The sequence below is a fragment of the Phodopus roborovskii genome, unplaced genomic scaffold (genome assembly GCF_943737965.1).
Source record: "Phodopus roborovskii unplaced genomic scaffold, PHOROB, whole genome shotgun sequence".
NCBI lineage: Eukaryota > Metazoa > Chordata > Mammalia > Rodentia > Cricetidae > Phodopus > Phodopus roborovskii.
The window spans coordinates 29,269,683-29,287,404 of NW_026126525.1; the positions used below are offsets into that span (position 1 = coordinate 29,269,683).

Consider the following 17,722-nt stretch of genomic DNA (forward strand, 5'->3'; position numbering starts at 1 on the left):
TGGGAATAACAGTACATATGGCACTGGACCAGGGTGTGATTTATTGAAATGATTAGTGGAAAAGACAAGGGAAGTATATAATTGTAAGCTCTGTGATAGGTGCTGAATAATTTGTAACCTGAGCTTGGACCAGGATAGTGCAAACCAACATTCTCTAAACATTTGCTCAGTATTTATTTCGAAGAATACTAACACATCAGAGGAAAAACAACAACAAAAACAAAAGCCTAAGTGTTCCATTTCAGCTGTGCTACTGTCCAGAGCAATGGAGTTGTGTGCCAAACTTGCAGGTCCCAAAGGGAAACAAAATGAGCAGAGATTAGATAGTAACCGGAAGTGATTAGCTAGAGCCTTCTCTGGGGAAGACAGAGAAGTTAGGACTCAGAGTTTTCAAGCTCATATCCCACTGATGCTACCAAAATATCTTTTCTATCCACTTACGAGAGAAGGAATCTGGATGTAATTATAATGAACATGATTTTCCAGGGATATCAGCTTCCCAGTGATGTTGTCCTTACAATGTACCTGAAACACCTGTTTGCTGACCTATATACTCTCTGATCAGGGAGTTCTGCATCTGAAGGGTAGTAGCATGTGTTTGGATTAATGTGACACACTATGAATGGGACTCATGTAACTCAGCATTAATTAAAAATTTCAGGATCTTTTCTGACCATGAGATGAGGGGCTTCTTGAAAGAGGCATCCACATCGAGGAACTCATGAGTTAGACTTTTGCATAACTATTTTCTTCTAACTTGGAATGCTACCTCCACTCCCCTGCTCAGAAGGCTTAGGAAGCTGATAAAACTTATATAATGTAGGAGTCCAGGAATTTGTAAGAGTCAAAAACCCCTCCACAGGCTACAAAAACAATAAGAAAATGGAAAAGAATTTTCTCAAGTCCAGTTAACTGAAAGCTGTGCAGGGAGCTCCGGGTGGGAGGGGTGTGTGTGTGTGTGTGTGTGTGTGCTGAATTTGAGAAGCCTATTAGAAGATCATCAATGACTAACTAGCCAGGTAAATGCACTAGGCTAGAGTCCAGGAGAAAGGTCAAGCTGGGGGAAATGAATTTGAGAATGGTCCCCAGAGATGACTTTGAGAACCATGAAACTTGATCTGTTGCCAAGAGACTAGGAGGAATTAGGAAAGGATAACAGGAGAAGGCTGTAGACGTTTTGAAAAAATACTTTTAAAAAACTAATTTAAATACATCTCCCTGCAGGGAGTCCCAACACTTCTCTAACTGGGGAAGGATATGTATAGAGAAAACTAGCGTTACGGGAAGCAGGAACTCACATTTCTGCTTGCATAGTTCTCTGCCTGTGGGAGGGTTTTGTTCTGTTTGTTCATCTGAATCACATATGAAAGTTTACTTACTTGCTTTTGATTTTTTTCTAATAGATATTTGTCTTATTTCAGATACAAGTTGTCAGTTGCCCTCATAAGCAAATGGCTGTTAATGTTTCAGTTCTCAAATGATTCTGTGTAGCCTTGGTCTTGGGTTTCTCATGGCATGGAAGTATGTCATTCTGAGACTTGCTTTCCTGACATTATTCTGCATGCATGGAAAACACATTCCTAACTGAAAATATGCTCTATGGACTTGGAAGAAATCAAAGTGTGTCTAATAATATATACCCATGTCATCATACACATTTACAAATATGAACACACACACACACACACACACACACACACACACACACACACTAGCTGAAAAGAAAAGCATTTCTAAGGTAATTTTCAACTTTTCACATTATTTCACATCACAGAATTGATGATATATCTTTTAAAACTGCAAACATTAATTAAAATTTTCTTTTTCTTTGTGACCCCAATTGACCTAAAAGGCATTTAGACATTGAATGATATATTTCACAGGTTGGCGGAGGGGGGGATAGTGGGGGAGAAGGGACCCAATAAATTCTGAAGCCTAGGTTGCTTTTTTAAAAATGTAAGTAATGGGGCCTGAGAGAGGGCTTAGCTGTCAAGGGTGTCGGGTGCTCCTACAGAATCCCCAGGAGCCACATGGTGGTTTAACAACTATTTGTTGACCCAGTTCCACAGATCTGATGCCCTCTTCTGGCCTCTATGAGTGCTACATGCACATGGTACACATACACATATGTGAAGCAAAATACCTATACACATAAAACTAAATGTCTTTTTTTTAATTATGAGTATATTTCAATGGAAAACTTAAACTCTGTGTGATTACCAACTTCACAATATATGGTTTCATGCTGGCAAATCATTTTTAGTCTCCAGCTGTATCTAAACATTCACTATTTTTTTCTTTTCCTGGTGAATCTCTCTTTATTCTCTGTTCACTTGTGTTCTTTCTTTCTGCTGTATACTTTGTTCCCCTACATCTCATATACCCCAACAGACTTTTCAGGAAATATACAAATTACCATATGGTTACATTTTGTCTTTCAAGCGGATGGTTACAGTGAATACAAAAGAAACAGTACAAAACAGCATTAAACATTTGCTTTTAAATAGCTTTACTATTTAGAATTCCCTTTTCTGTCCTGTGACCATCAATCATTCTTTCTTCCCCACTGCCTGCCTGGAATTTCCCATCTAAAGGCTGTAGTTAGGATGAGTAGGATTCAAAGCCTTGAGAACCTGGGCTGGGGAAAATCAATAATGAGGACGCACACGATGACACCACAGGGTGAAAAGGAAAGTGCTGCCAGTTGGATATGGGGCATGCAGCATTTTATAACGATAACTTCGGAAGCACGGCACAAACTCCCGAGCCTGTGTTTTCAGTGCCTAACGTGGAAAGAAGATGCTGTGCCTTCCTGGTGGTTGGGGTTGATGTTTATCTTATCTCCAATATAGAAATGGCATACTACTGCTTTAAATGCAAGAGGAATCCAGTTCACTGGTGTGTTTTTCTCCTATAGGAAACTGTCACACTCGAGGCTAGTTCAGCTTTATGGGGTGTGTATACAGCAGAAGCCCCTCTACATAGTGACAGAGTTCATGGAAAATGGCTGCCTGCTTAACTATCTGAGGGAGAGAAAAGGCAAGCTTCAGAAGCCATTGCTCTTGAGTGTGTGCCAGGACATATGTGAAGGAATGGCGTACCTGGAGAGGAACTGCTATATTCACAGGGATCTGGTGAGTCTGGGACAAGCTACCTTACGCCATGTACCTGGATTCAGAAGGACACAGGTTTCACTTTTGGTACTTGGAAGAATATGCCATTAGATTCATTTCAGCGCGGTTTTTAATTCATGCATTTTATTTGGAAAGGTTAATGGATCTTCTTATTTATTTTGCTGTGCTGGGGATTAAAACCAAGGCCTGGCACATGTTAAGCCTGTGCTCAATCGCCGAGTCACATCCTTCAACCTGTAATTTTATTTTTAATTGCCAATTAATGTGTAACCAAGTAGGAAATTACTCCAAAATGCCTTTCACTAATTAACTACCTAATGAAGCAACTGACTACAACGATTTTTTCCTCTTTTTCTTCTTTTTTGTTTTTCCTTCCTTTCAGCCTTCTTCTTTCAACCAATGTCAAACTCCAGTAGCCACACTTGTTCCAAGTGTCTCATATATGCTGAGCAATCTAGGCCCTGGAGGTACAGCTGGGGAGAAATGGTCCCTGTGAATCTTACCCGGGGTGAAAGTGCCCTGGGTATAGGTGGCTTGCTTGGGACAGTACTGCGCGAGTACGGTTGGCATTCATGATGGAGACCAGAAATGCCCAGTCATTCTGCTGGGCAACGCTGGGAGCCTGCCTGCTTAAAAGGGCTCTCTTACCCCAGTGTAATGCCTGCTCCGTGTCCTTGCTTCTGCACCCAAGTAACACGGTCAGCCCACTGCACACTGCTTCAGGGTACTCACACCATTCTCTCCTTGTCCTTCTGTGTTCCATTTAGAAATATAAAATTTAACTCCAAGGAGATTTTGGGAATTATATGTAGGCTCCTGATGCAGTCTCTCAGAAATAACCCTGTGCTTTGGGCTCTAACTCCCAGACTGATTTTATTACTGCACTCATCCTTGAAACAGGAGGATCTAGGGGTGGGGCTGCAGGTGTAGTTACACTAATTCCAGAACACGATGGGGAAAGGCAAGATAAGCTATAACTACAGGATTTCTCCATTCCCTTTCCTTCCTCTAAGCCCTTCCATATGCCACTCCCTGCTCTCCATCAAATATCGGCCTCTTTTTCTCATTAATTGCTATTGCATGTATACATGTATATGTATATACACAAATATCTTCCTAGCTATAACCTGCTCAGTCCATATAATTGTTGTGTGACAAAACTTTTCCTGGGGAGATGCTACACATGTGTTTACTTACTCCAGACAGAGAAATCATAACTGATCGAAGTTTGGATACCACCAGATTCCAACCTAGTGAACCAGTGAGTTTTTTTGGGGGGGAGTATTCTCACAGGATGTGGCTGACAGGTTGCTTAGAGGAACAGAACTGACTCAAAGATAGCTGTATCAACAAGGCCTATCCTAGCATGGGTGACAGCTCATGAAGCTGGAAACCTGGAACACACTACACAGCCTACAGGCAGCTCAACAGATTGGAGAGTGTCCTTTCCAAGTGATTTTGGTCTAAACCTTTTCCAGGTGGCTTGGCTGGTTTCTGCTTCTTCCAGGTAACTTGTCTAGTCCCAGGGTCTTCTTTGTATCCCAGCTTTGATGCAGGGGGATCCTTAAGCTTTAATTTTTCACTTTGGCAGGGAGGACCCTACTGAATCTGGTCAGTTTCAGGGACTTCCTAAAGCTATTTTGAGTTGTTTACCTTTCTGCCCAAGGAACTTCCTGCAGAATGGAATGTTTCAATCTTGAAGGAAACTGTTACACAACAATAATGTTGCTTGTTTGTATTTTTTGTTGTTGTTTTTGTTTTTGTTTTTGTTTTTGAGACAGGGTTTCTCTGTATTGCTTTGGAGACTGTCCTGGAACTGGAACTAGTTCTGTAGACCAGGCTGGCCTCGAACTCACAGAGATCCACCTGCCTCTGCCTCCCGAGTTCTGGGACCAAAGGCATGTGCCACCAATGCCCAGCTGTGTTTGCATGTTTTTGAAACTGACCATTTGGCACAGAATAACCAGTTAGTGTTTTTTTCCCTGGGAAAGACCACCTCTCCCTACCCCAGCATTTCTCAGTTACCTACATACAGTTCTTTGTGTGTAGAGGGTTGAGGTCTCATAGGCTTTCCACCATCCACTCTGGCATCCATTTGTGCCATCCTTGTTCAGCTCACATTTGGGCAGTCATATTGGTGACACTTTATAGGTGCAGCTTCAGTTACCTATATTTGCACATGAATACTGCATCCTGAACATCTTGCTATCCAAGTCTAGACTTCCAAGACATGGCATGGTTTTAAGAACATGACTTATAAAGGAAAGGTTACTACACTTCAGCTTTTCTCTGTGTGTGAATCACCTGAGAGGTTTGAGAAAAATCTTCAATACCCAGTCAGGTCAGTTAGATCAGGATCTCCCGGATCAAAATGGAGGCATCAACATGCACTTTAGCTTGTAAGCTGCCCCAGCCTGGCTTGGAGGCTTTCTTCCTTTGTTTTCTGACTTTGTGATCTTGAGAGAGCTAGGTAAGGAGGAAAGTGTTCTCCACAGGTCATCTTCACATGGGTCTGCTGGGACAGCTACGTGAAGCAGCAGCTGCGAGCACACAAAGCAGTGCCTGTCTCACCAGGGCCAGACAGTGCTGCTGCCACCGTAGAAGCTGACCACTGTTCAGCCATCCTCCCTGAGCACCCCGGTACCCAGTGCAAATAGCTAGCTTTTCATCACTTAAGTAAAAAATAAAAGTTACGGTGATTTATGCCAAGTACTTAGTTCATCATCTGTTAGATTAAACTAACTCGTGTTTGTGAAGGATACTTGTTGAAAATGATTAAAATTTTAAAACAGTTAACTTTCGATCTTAACTTCTTATGACACTGAAGAATCATTAAAATGTATGGCATTCAAGTAGAGCATTGAGTTAGGTACATCAGTAACGTGTGTCACCTTGAAATTCGCGAGCCTGCTCATGCACTTTTGTGGAGCCAAAATAAAGTAAGGAATGAACGTAGAAATCTTTAACTTCGAAATGGTTCAAGTTCGATGCTTCTCTTCTTTCTCCAGGCAGCACGGAACTGTTTGGTCAGCTCTACCTGTGTGGTAAAGATCTCAGACTTTGGGATGACGAGGTATGTGGCATCTCTGTCTGTCTACTTTGCCCACTTATAAGAGGGAGGCTTATGTTTAAAAAAAAACATTTAGTGTGTGTGTGTGTGTGGGTGTGTGTGTGTGTGTGTGTGTGTGAGAGAGAGAGAGAGAGAGAGAGAGAGAGAGAGAGAGAGAGAGAGAGAGAGAGTCTTGCATCCTCAGGTATGCCATGCTGTGCAGATGTGTAGAGATCAGGACACATATGTGAGAATCAGTTCTTTCCTTCTACCCTATGAATTCAAACTCAGGCATCAAACTCACAAAGAGACCCCCCATTTCTGCCCCCCAAGTGCTGAAACTAAAGAACATCCAGCTTTACAGTCTTTAAGTCTTTTTCCGACTTCACTTTTGTTTTCTGTGTGTGGGTGTTTTTGGGTGTCTGTGTGCCACATGTATGCAATTACTGCAGAGGTCAGAAGAGGGCACTTGATCCCCTGGAACTGGAGTTACAGGCCATTGTAAACCACTGTGTGAGTGCTGGGAATTGAACCTGTGCCCTCTGGGAGAGCAGCCAGAGCTCTTAACCACTGAGCCATCTCTTCAGCCTCATTGTATGTAGTCTCTACAGAAAAGGGTTTAAAGTGAAATAACATGGAATATATGGGAAGAAATGCGAGTGTGAAGACATTATACTGTAGATGAAAGGGGCCAGAGTCAGCTCCTCCTCTCTCTAGGTTCCCATGCCTTTGACATTCCTGTGTACGAGTCTTAAAAACGAGAGAGGGCTTCAGTTATTCCTAATTGGTACAAAATATACATAATAATATACTGAATATTTTTCACATCAGAAGTATGATGACATTTCTCTCCTTTTATGCCACACACACATACAAAAATAAGTACTTGAAAGAAAATATGGCAGCCAATCTTGTATACTTCTTTTACGGTATGAGTGGCCTTTCATTTGCCATTTATTTCCTTTTCATTATCCTTGTTGCTAGAGCACAGGTCCATTTCTTTGCAGAATTAAGACTAGACCTTAATGAACATAAGTGCTTCCCAAGTTTTGGGACATAGTTCTGTAATTTTCAGAGATCCAGTGAAAATATAAATCAAGGAGACAAGGTTCTAGGAGAAGAAACCAAATAAAGGGAGACTTTACTGCCTGCCATCAAGATGACATGGTGTTTTCTAGGGGAAAACGCTGGGTTTCACGTCGGAGCAGACAGAAGTATTTGAAGTAATTAGACCTCGGTGGATATTAATACAGTGTGCTTGAATCCCATGATGGCAGGTACGTTTTGGATGATGAATACATCAGTTCCTCCGGAGCTAAGTTCCCAGTCAAGTGGTCCCCACCTGAAGTGTTTCATTTTAACAAGTACAGTAGCAAATCTGATGTCTGGTCATTTGGTGAGTACATTTGCTGTTGCTAGATTGAATTCAGTGGTTGCCTTTTCTTTTCAACTCTTGCTTGTTTGTGTGTTTGTCATAATGTAGCATTCTTTAAAAGCCTTCTTGAGGGCTGGAGAGATGGCTCAGAGGTTAAGAACAACTGGCTGCCCTTCCCGAGGGTCTGAGTTCAATTCCCAGCACCCACATGGTGGCTCACAACAATCTATAATGAGATCTGATACCCTCTTTTCTGGAGTGCAGGTACACATGCAGGCAGAACACTGCATAGATGATTGATAAATAAACCTAAAAGCCTTCTTGTAACTTCTTTGGCAACTGGATTCACACACCCCCTCACACAGCTCTGTTCTTGGGATCTTTCCTTCTCTGGAGAGCTGTTGCCAGTCTGCTGGCCTAGAAGGCAAAGGAAGCCAGTGCTCCCATATCACAGAGGTTTGAAGGAAATGGTCTACTTCTTCACGGAGTTTCCAGTGTGTTTAATAAGCTCCACTGTTTATGCAGTGGCTTGCTTGACTGTTTTTCAACTTGACAATTTGAGCTTAACATCTAGATCTAAGAAAAACACCCGCTTACCTCCTTCACTTAATACTGTCAGGGTTGATGGGATTTGCACCTTGGCTGCTTGGGGTCTGTTCATGGATGTTCATATTGACTAACATTCTCCACCAAGACAGAGACACTGTAGATCTGTGCCCAATACAGCTTGTTCATCTGAGTTGATTTTCCAACCATGGCAACTGATGAGCACAAATCTTAGTTTACTTCTAGGTCTTCCTGGATGACTTTGAGCTTTAGAGGGATGTCCTTGTCCTCGCAAGTGTGTGAGTCTGGGAGATGTCCTTTTCCTCACAAGTGTGTGAGTCTGGGAGATGTCCTTGTCCTCACAAGTGTGTGAGCATATTCTGCATGATAGGGTTAAGCTTGTATCATTGACCTTGTTAGTTCTCCAGTGGCTTGTGTGTCAGCAGGTGAGGTTTGAGCTTTTTTGGGGAGGGATTGTGTGAGTGTATCCTGGTGACCTGGTAGATAGTAAGACAAGGACCATCCTCAGATGGCTGCAGGGCAATTGGAACTCACTCAGGCTCACATTTCCTTCCCCCTGGATATAGAACCAGTGAGCTAGTGAGCTTGTTCTTTTCGTTTTGGTGGAGGCCAGGGGGCAATCCTGGGTATCATTGTCAAGAATGCCATCCACCAAGGCTGGAGAGATGGCTCAGTCATTAAGAGCACTGGATGTTCTTCCAGAGTACCCAGCCTCAATTCCCAGCACTCACATAGCAGCTCATAACTGTCTGTAACTGCAGTTCTGGGGATCTGACACCTTCACACCAATGCACATCAAACAAAGTTAAATAAATTATTTAAAAAAATAATAAGAAGAATGTCATCCACTTTTTTTTTTTAGATGATCTCACATTGGCTTGGAGCTCACTAATTAAAGTAGACTGGTGGTCAATGAGCCCCTGAAATCTACTTGTTTCTATCCTCCTCCTCTACCCCCACCCCCAGGCTGGGATTATTAGAATACATCGCCATGACAGACATTTGAAAATAAAACGATTTCTCTTTATAATTTTTAGTTATACACGAGTGTATGTGCCCATGCAGACCAGAAGCGTTGGATCCCCTGGAGCTGGAGTTATTGGCAGCTGTGAACTGCCGCCATGGGTGCTGGGAACCAAATGGCTTCCGTCCAAGAGAAGCATCAGTACTTTTAACCACTGCAGCATCTCTCAGGGGCTCCAGGCATGGGTTCTGGGTATCGACCTCAGGTCTTCTTGTTTATAAGCAAAAACTTTACCAACTGAGCTATCATCCCAGCCCCTGCTGCATCCTGTAGGGCCTTCCTGTTTAAATTTAGACTCTTCATGGACAGAGGCAGACGTGCGCCATCTGCTGGCTGTGGGGGTCAAGGGCACTTCTCGAAGCAGCAGGCAGAAGAGGCCCACAAATATGTCATTGTCTATGGAAGAGCAGCCAGATCTATTGATTTGAGGGGGTGGGGACAGGAGGAGGCGGGAACAGGAGTGGTACTTAGCAAAGAATGCTGCTGCTTCTGTGCTGGAGGAGATGTCGAGACCAAAACTAAAGGTGCGACATCGTTTTTCCGAGGGATTATTTTCAAGTTACAGACCTCTTAAAAACTCAGGGGTGTGCAACCACATAGAACTGCATTCTTCTGGGCAATTATGACTCTGAGGCTGGAGGAGATTAACATCTTGCAATTTGAATCCAAACGTTGTTTTAGTTCTAAGTGACTGCTGTTTTTGCATGTTTTCTTTGCAGGAGTTCTAATGTGGGAAGTTTTTACAGAAGGAAAAATGCCTTTTGAAAATAGGTCCAACCTGCAAGTGGTGGAAGCCATTTCTAAAGGGTTCCGCCTGTATCGCCCTCACCTGGCCCCCATGTCCATATATGGCGTTATGTACAGTTGCTGGCATGAGGTAGGTGTCTCTTACTACTGAGACTGCATCATGGCAGCCAGCACGGCCTGTTCCTTGGTAATGGCCCTCCCTGAGAGGCAGGGCAACATTTCATATGAAACTCCCACCCCAGAGTCATGAGTCCATTTTGCTTTTCACAATGGACTTTTCATCTGGGAGCTCAGTTTCCAAGCCTTATCAGGCTGAGATTGGTTCTTGCAGAAACTGGATGTTTCTAAAGCCTCCAAATGCAATGATTTATCATCTTGAAGAACTGGGTGGTGAACTCAAACAGACTCTGGTTTTATTTGCTGCACTTGGCTTTCACTTGCCTTCACTTTCAAGGCTAAAAAGTAATGTATTTCATCTCTCTCTCTCTGACACTTAAGACACCTGATAGAGAGACTAAACCAGAATAGAAACAGGAGGCAGATTGTGCTGGGAACTGCCATTTGGGAAATCATGTTTTAGGAGCTGTTCCTTTTGTTGAAATGCCAAGATTAAAAAATCAACCCAGAAGGGTGGGTTTCTGTCCCCTTCTCTCCCTTTCTGGGCAGCTATTCAACACAGCCCTCCTGCTCTCATCAGACTGTGATTTTCAAGAGCTCTGCTCTGTAGTTAGCAGGCTCAGCCCAGAAAAATCACAGCTTAGGGAGAGGGTCTCCTGATGCCTGAAAGACAAGGAACAACAATAAACAACAACCCATCATTTAATTCCCAATCCACAAATACTAGAAAAGCCAGTATTTCAAGAATGGTGGGGTTGTTCATATTCCTAAGAGAAATGTTTCACTTAGGAAGATCCCCAGTGTATGGAAATAGCAGTGATTAATTGCCCCACAAGGAATCTTGAAAGACAGAGGATTGTTAAGTAAGCTGTTAGTAGCAACAGCTGCCTCAGGAATGTTTTTGCCACCTTAATGTAGATAGCTTAGGAACAAGCACATGGTGGCTATGGTGGCTTTGACTTAGAATTTTCCAACTTTATAAACCATATTTTGAGCATTGAATGTTGATCTTTTCCTTGTGAAGAATATAAATAAGAGTCTCTATTGGAATGCTGGGAGGGGACATATCTCCCAGGCAGCCACAGATCACACGAGTGAACAAATGATCACTGTAGACAGACTGTTGCTAAGCTGTGATTTCTGGCAGAGTACTTGCATAAAATGCATCTTTAGCTCATGGCATTTTCAACTTGGAATGGGTTTATTGGTTGGTGACCATGGAGCATTAGTAAACACACACACATACACACACACACACACAGGGCATTGCGATTTTATATATTATTTATGTGAATATGAGCTAGAGTAGAGAAAGGGTGAAAAGGATGCCACAGAGGAATAAGTAAATGAACTCAGTCTCAAATTACAGTCAGAAAACTTATGTAAACAATACACATACACACATTAAAATAGAATATAAAGCTACCTTTTCTAGTTTTGACTAGAAGTCAAAATCTAGACTAGAGTCATAGATCTCTTAGTGTGTGTGTGTGTAAAGTAAGTGAATGAAATGTAATTAACTGTGGAATTCTAATAGCCTAAATAAAGTTCTGAGGCTTGAGAATGACCATTCTAACTGTATAGAAGTTCACTGAGATATATAGAGTTTGGGGCTAAGTAAATATTTGAATGGCTTCCTTAAACTGGCTATGTGGTATTTTTGATTGTGAGTTAATTGGAATAAAGTGACTTTATTAATTTAAAAAAAAAGATTGTCAGTTGGGCAGTGGTGGTACATGCCTTTAAGCCCAGCACTCGGGAGGCAGAGGCAGGTAGATCTCTGTGAGTTCGAGGCCAGCCTGGTCTACATGGCTAGTTCTGACAGCCAAGGCTATACAGAGAAACTCTGTCTTAACTGCCCCCCCTCCCAAAAAAAGATTGTGTTACCATTGATAAACATGCCAGAGATTCCATCTGCTGAACTCGAACCTTCTAGAAAGGCACCGTGATTTATTCTTGGGTCCTCATCAAGGATCCTGGTGTGTGCTCACAGTGTCTTCCACCTGGCCCCCTTTTCATTATTCCCTTGCTGTGAGTAGCTCTAATTCCCAAACATTCCAAAGATGCCTACAGCGCCATGTCTTTTTGTACCAGGCCTTTTCTTTTGGGCCACTAACCAGCTTCCAAATCATGATATGGAGACTTCTTACTAGTTGTAAATGCTCAGCAGAGCTTAGGCTTGTTTCTTGATAGCTCTTTTATAACTTAACCTGTTTCTCTTTGGCCTCAGGGCTTTTTGTCTTTCTTTTCTTCTGTATATCTTACTTTAACTGCTTCTCGTGTCTGGCTGGCTGGTGGCTGCCTGGCTTCTGGTCCAAAGTGTGTACCTTTCTTTCTCCCTGTTCTCTTCTCTCATTCTTCTCTTTTGAGCCTAGATTTCTTTTTCTACTTATTCTTTCTGGCTGCCAGCCCTGCCTATTCTTTCTCTGCCTAGCTGTTGGAAGTTCAGCTTTTTATCAGATCATCAATCAGGTACCTTAGGCAGGCAAGGTGAAACAAATGTAACACATCTTTACATAGGTAAACACACATCCTTACATTGTTAAACAAATGTAACACACCTTTACACAGTTAAATAATATCCCACAACATGTACAAATGTAACAAACGTAACATCTACACATAGTTCAATATTACACAACATCTATTCCTCAGGGAGACACAGCCAAACCACATTGAAAAGCAAAACAGAGAAAGGAACTCTGATGTCTGCTTGCACAGGTTTAGTTTACCATGCTCCAAGATCTGTGAAATCTCTCCAGGAGATGTGCCTTTTCCTTCCTATGTGAAATCCTTCCTGCTAGAGGGGACCAATACAGTAAACAACTGATGCTGAATTGGACACCTCACACTCTAAAGCCCCATCATTTTCCAGAAGAAATTTCTGTTGTGGTAGAAATATTATAATGTGTGCTCTATCCAAACAGTAGCCCCCTTTGGCTATAGAGGATTTAAAAAAATAGCTAGTATGATTGAAGGAACAAGTTGAAATTTTCATTTTTGTATTTATTTACAATAGCCACATGAAACTAGTGTGTAGAACTCTAGCCGTTTTATCTGTGCAGCGTCCTATACTCTTGCACATTCACCCGTGCCTCATTTACACGCAAATCATGACACTGTGTCAGCCAAGATACACTGTTCTTAGATTGTGCAGACCCAGCATAGGTTGAAGTTTCCGCCTGTAAATTCCTGAGTGAGAGGCACGCTGACCTGACCAGCTCTTTCCCTTTTCCAGAACCCCAAAGGTCGCCCGACATTTGCTGAACTGCTTCAGGTTCTCACAGAGATTGCCGAAACCTGGTGACCTGAAGTGGAATGCCAGTCCACATGGTTGTCTTGCAAAACTGTCACAAGGTGAAATCATGGCTGTCACTGATGGCAAGTATCTTCCATTAGTGTTGTTGACTCTTGGCAACAAAGCAAAGGTCACAGGCTTTTCACACTGATTTCGATACAAAATATTCTAACAGTAGGTTGTTTTTTACACGTGTGGAAGGTACTTCTGAACTCTACTATCTGTCACATCCCAAATGTGATGGAAGTAGACAAAGTCAGCCTTCCAAGTGGCTTCTTCGTGATAGGCATCCTCAGAACCCTTGAGTATGCACGAGACCTGAATTTTTCATAAGGCTAGACCTCTTTCCCAAGGACTGACATTCCTCTCTTCAGTGGTCTATGCAGTGAAGAAAAAAATTAGATTCTGCCAACTCATGGAGTGAAGAAGCTGTTTTAAAACAGGTTTCTATTGCTATGAAGAGACACTGTGACCATGGCAACGTTTAATTAAGGTGGTAGCTTACAGTTTCAGAGGTTTAGTCCATTATTATCATGGAGTGGGGCAGGAGCAGGGGGCATGGCATTGTGCAGGCAGACATGTGCTGGAGAAGGAGCTGCTACTTGTGGATACGCAGGCAACAGGAAGTAGAATGAGTGGCACACTGAATGAAGCTTGAGCAAAAGACCTCAATGCCCACCCCCACAGCGACACACTTCCTCTCACAAGGACACGCCTACTTCAACAAGGACACCCCTCCTAGAATTGGTCACTCCCTTTGGGGACCATTTTCTTTCAAACCACCACAGAAGCTTCCCCACAGAATTTCATGTTTGGGGCTAAATAAATATTTATAAACAACATAGCTTTGGGAACCTATGTGAACATTCTGAAAGTGTCTTTTATAATCTTGCCATATGTTATTTAATAAACTCTTTCGGTCTACATGTTTGATTATTGTGGGGCATAATTTCTTGCATTCTAGTTTTAAACACTGTTGAAGATCTGAACCCCACATATCTTGGTAAAATTTTTGTTTTTAATTCTATCTGTTGTCAGGAAAATCCAGAGCCTACCTTCAGTTCTGATATTTCATCCTCTGTATATGTGAGATGGAGTAACCTAAGATGCCTGGTTTTGTCATAACAACTGTCACTAGCTGATGGGAGATGTCATTCTGTATATGTTTCTTATACTGGTTAATGAATAAAGCACTGTTGGCCAATAGGAAAGGAAGATAGGAGGGACTAGGAGACAAGGAGGAAAGAGGAAGTTGTAAGGAGAGTCAGGATGGAGGGCCTGGAGAGAACAGAACTGCCATTCCTCCGCTTTCGGTAAGACCACGTGGAAATACATAGAAATGGGTTAATAATTAAGACAGAGCTAGCCAATAAGAAACTACTACCTGGCTAACAGCATTGTATCAAATACAGAGTCTCTGTGTGTTAATTGGGGCTGGCGCGGCAGCGGGACAAGACCAGCGGTGGCAGGCAGAAAAACCATACTTGTTACAACTAGCACTTTCTGTAAGATGACTCATTCTTCCCAAAAGAGAAGGCCACAAGAAGGTGTCCAGACATGAAGCAAATGAAACAATCAACAATCCTGGTTAAATTGTAGTTTACCTCTGGGCATGGCGGTCCACGCTTTTAATCTTAGCACATGAGGCAAAAGCAGGAGGATCCCTGTAAGTTCTAGGCCAGCCTGGGCTACAGAGTGAGTTCCAGAACAGCTCTTCATTTATCATACAGTCTTTATGGGAATTGACTGGAAATTGAATTTTAACATACTTCAGAAACCCCGAGAAGGACACTGCATAAAGCACGAGTCTGATTACAAGGAACTTGCTCAGTAGGAGCCCATTATTTATATACTGTCCCATCATCCTGCATGGTGGCTGTAGAGGAACATGCTTTATGTTCTTCATTATACTCTATGTTGCTAATGGGTCTTGTCTTTATTTATTTATTTTTTTAAATATATCCTGATTACAGTTTCCTCTCCCTCCACTCCTCCCATATTTGGTTTTACCCTTGGTCTCTGGGCTATCTAGCCACTGGTTCTTGGTCACAGGAGCAGTATTCTAACTGTCTCTCTCTGTATTCTCTCCATCAACCCCATCTCCTCTCCCCTTCCCCACATGATTCTCCTGTTCCTGACTCACCTGTCCCCACTCTACCCATAAAATCTCCCAGGGAGATTCATGCGTCCTCCTGACTCTCTTCCTCTAGACTTAACCTCTTTGGGTCAATGGATTGTAGCCTGGTTATCATTTATTTAATGGCTAATATCCACATATAATGAATACATACCATATTTATCTTTCTGGGTCTGAGTTACTTCACTCAGGATCATTTTTTTCAGTTTCCATCTATTTGACTGTAAATTTCATGATGTCATTTTTTTTTAACAGCTGACTAATACTCCATTGTGTAAATGTACCACATTTGCTTTATCCATTCTCCAGTTGAGGGACACCTAGGCGGTTTCCAGTTTCTGGCTGTTATGAATAGAGCAACAATGAACATGTTTGAACAAGTGTCCTTGTGGTAGGATAAAGCATCCTTTGTGTATATCCCTAAGAATGTTATAGCTGGATCTTGAAGGAAGACTGATTCCCAACTTTCTGAGGAACTGCCATACTGATTTCCATAGTGGTTGTATGAGTTTGCACCCCCACCAGACTGAAACAAACTCACAAGACACATTTAATCTAGCGCCAAGTTTTTGTTGTTGTTCTATAGAAGGATATATACCAGAGACTAGAGTATGCATATCCCCTTGTGTCTGAATGTCCACCCAGTTTACATGAAACCAAACAACCCTTTTTCTCACCTACCCAGAGAGCATGCATGATTTTTGGGCTTGGAAACATGCCATGTGGGGTTCACCTTGATGCCAGAACTCCACTTCCTTGGTTTTCCACTTGCCATGTAGGCTGATAGTTTACTGGTCTCCTATCCTTCTGTTACCTAATACTTCTTAGGATCCTCAACGAACACAACATATGTGTGGTCTGGAACCCAGCATTTCAATTCTGTTTTAACTTGGGTCACTTACAAAGAACTGGTGCTGGGAGGAAGTAAACTTAAAGTCTCCCTAGGCAAGTTCTAGATCTTACAAAAAAAGTGTATTGTCTTGCTATGTCACCCTTTACTCTCATACATATCAGTGCACAGAGCTGGGAGTGTAGCTAAGAAAAACAGCATATACTTACCATGTATGAAGTCTTCTGTTCAATTCCCAGCACCATAGAAAGCTACAAACATTTTTTCTTAAAAAACTTTTACTAGTGTTTTTGGATAATATATTTTGATCATATTCTTTCCCCTCTCACAACTCCTCCCAGATGCTACTCCCCCACTCAACATGACATCTCTTTTCCTCTAAAATTAAACAAGAAAACAACAACAAAAATGAAAACCAGAGCAGACAAACTAAAAACCAAAAAAACCATAAGACAAAAACAAACAAACAAACAAACAAAAAAACAAAATTAAAAAAACAAAACAAAAAAAAAACCCCAACCAAACCAAAAAAAAAAAAAAAAAAAAAAAAACCCAAAGCAAAAATTACACAAACATATAAACATGGGGTCCATTTTTGTTGGCCAAATATTCTTGGGCATTGGGCCTGCTCTTGAGTGTGGTTGATATATCCAGTGACACTTCATTGGAGAGAATTAAATTCCTCTTTCCCAAAAGATATCTATTAAAAGAGCTTCTTGGTTGGGGATGGGAGTTTGTGTCTATGGTGGTTTGAATGGAAATGGTCCCCATAGATCCATAGAGAACAGCACTATTAGGAGATGTGGCCTTGTTAGAGTGGGTGTGTCCTTGTTGGAGGCAGTGTGTCACTGGGGTTAGGCGTTGAGGTTTCAAATGCTCAAGCCAGGCCCAATGTCTCTCTCTTCCTGCTGCCTGTTGAACTCGATGTAGACCTTTCAGCTACCTCCCAAGTGCCATGTATTCCTGCATGCCACTGTGCTTTCCACCATGACTGTAATGGACTAAGCCTCTGCACCTGTAAGTCAACCCCAATTAAGTGTTTTCCTTTATAGGAGTTGCCATGGTTATGGTGTCTCTTCACAGCAATAAGACCCTAATGAAGACAGTGTTCATTTCCCCTTCTTAGTGGCTGGAAACTCATTTGGCTTGAACCTGTGCAGGTCTTGTGCAAGCTATCACAGTCTCTGTGAGTTCTTATGTGCATCAGTCATGTTGTGTCAGGAAGAGGCTGATTCCTTGGAGTCACCCATCACCTCTGAATCTTACAGTCTTCCTGACTTTCCTCATGAGTAGATCCCTGAGCCTTCAGGGGAGGGGTTTGATATAGACAGGCCCAGTTAGGGCTGAGTGCTCCCAAGTCCCTCACTGTCTGCACATTGTTCAGTCATGGACCTTTGCGATCATTTCCACAGACTGAAAGAAGA

The 17,722-nt window shown here is 42.2% G+C and overlaps 1 protein-coding gene across 1 annotated transcript in view; it reads left to right on the forward strand.

The window, feature by feature from the left end:
* Txk (TXK tyrosine kinase) overlaps window positions 1-14,240 on the forward strand; it is a 52,571-nt gene extending 38,331 nt beyond the window's left edge. Inside the window, exons 11-15 of the mRNA XM_051198081.1 lie at window positions 2,918-3,134; window positions 6,143-6,207; window positions 7,461-7,579; window positions 9,869-10,026; window positions 13,252-14,240. Of these exons, the coding sequence (XP_051054038.1) occupies window positions 2,918-3,134; window positions 6,143-6,207; window positions 7,461-7,579; window positions 9,869-10,026; window positions 13,252-13,320 (628 nt within the window). The 3' untranslated portion in view covers window positions 13,321-14,240. The remainder of the gene's footprint in view (window positions 1-2,917; window positions 3,135-6,142; window positions 6,208-7,460; window positions 7,580-9,868; window positions 10,027-13,251) is intronic.
* Window positions 14,241-17,722: the final 3,482 nt, after the last annotated feature.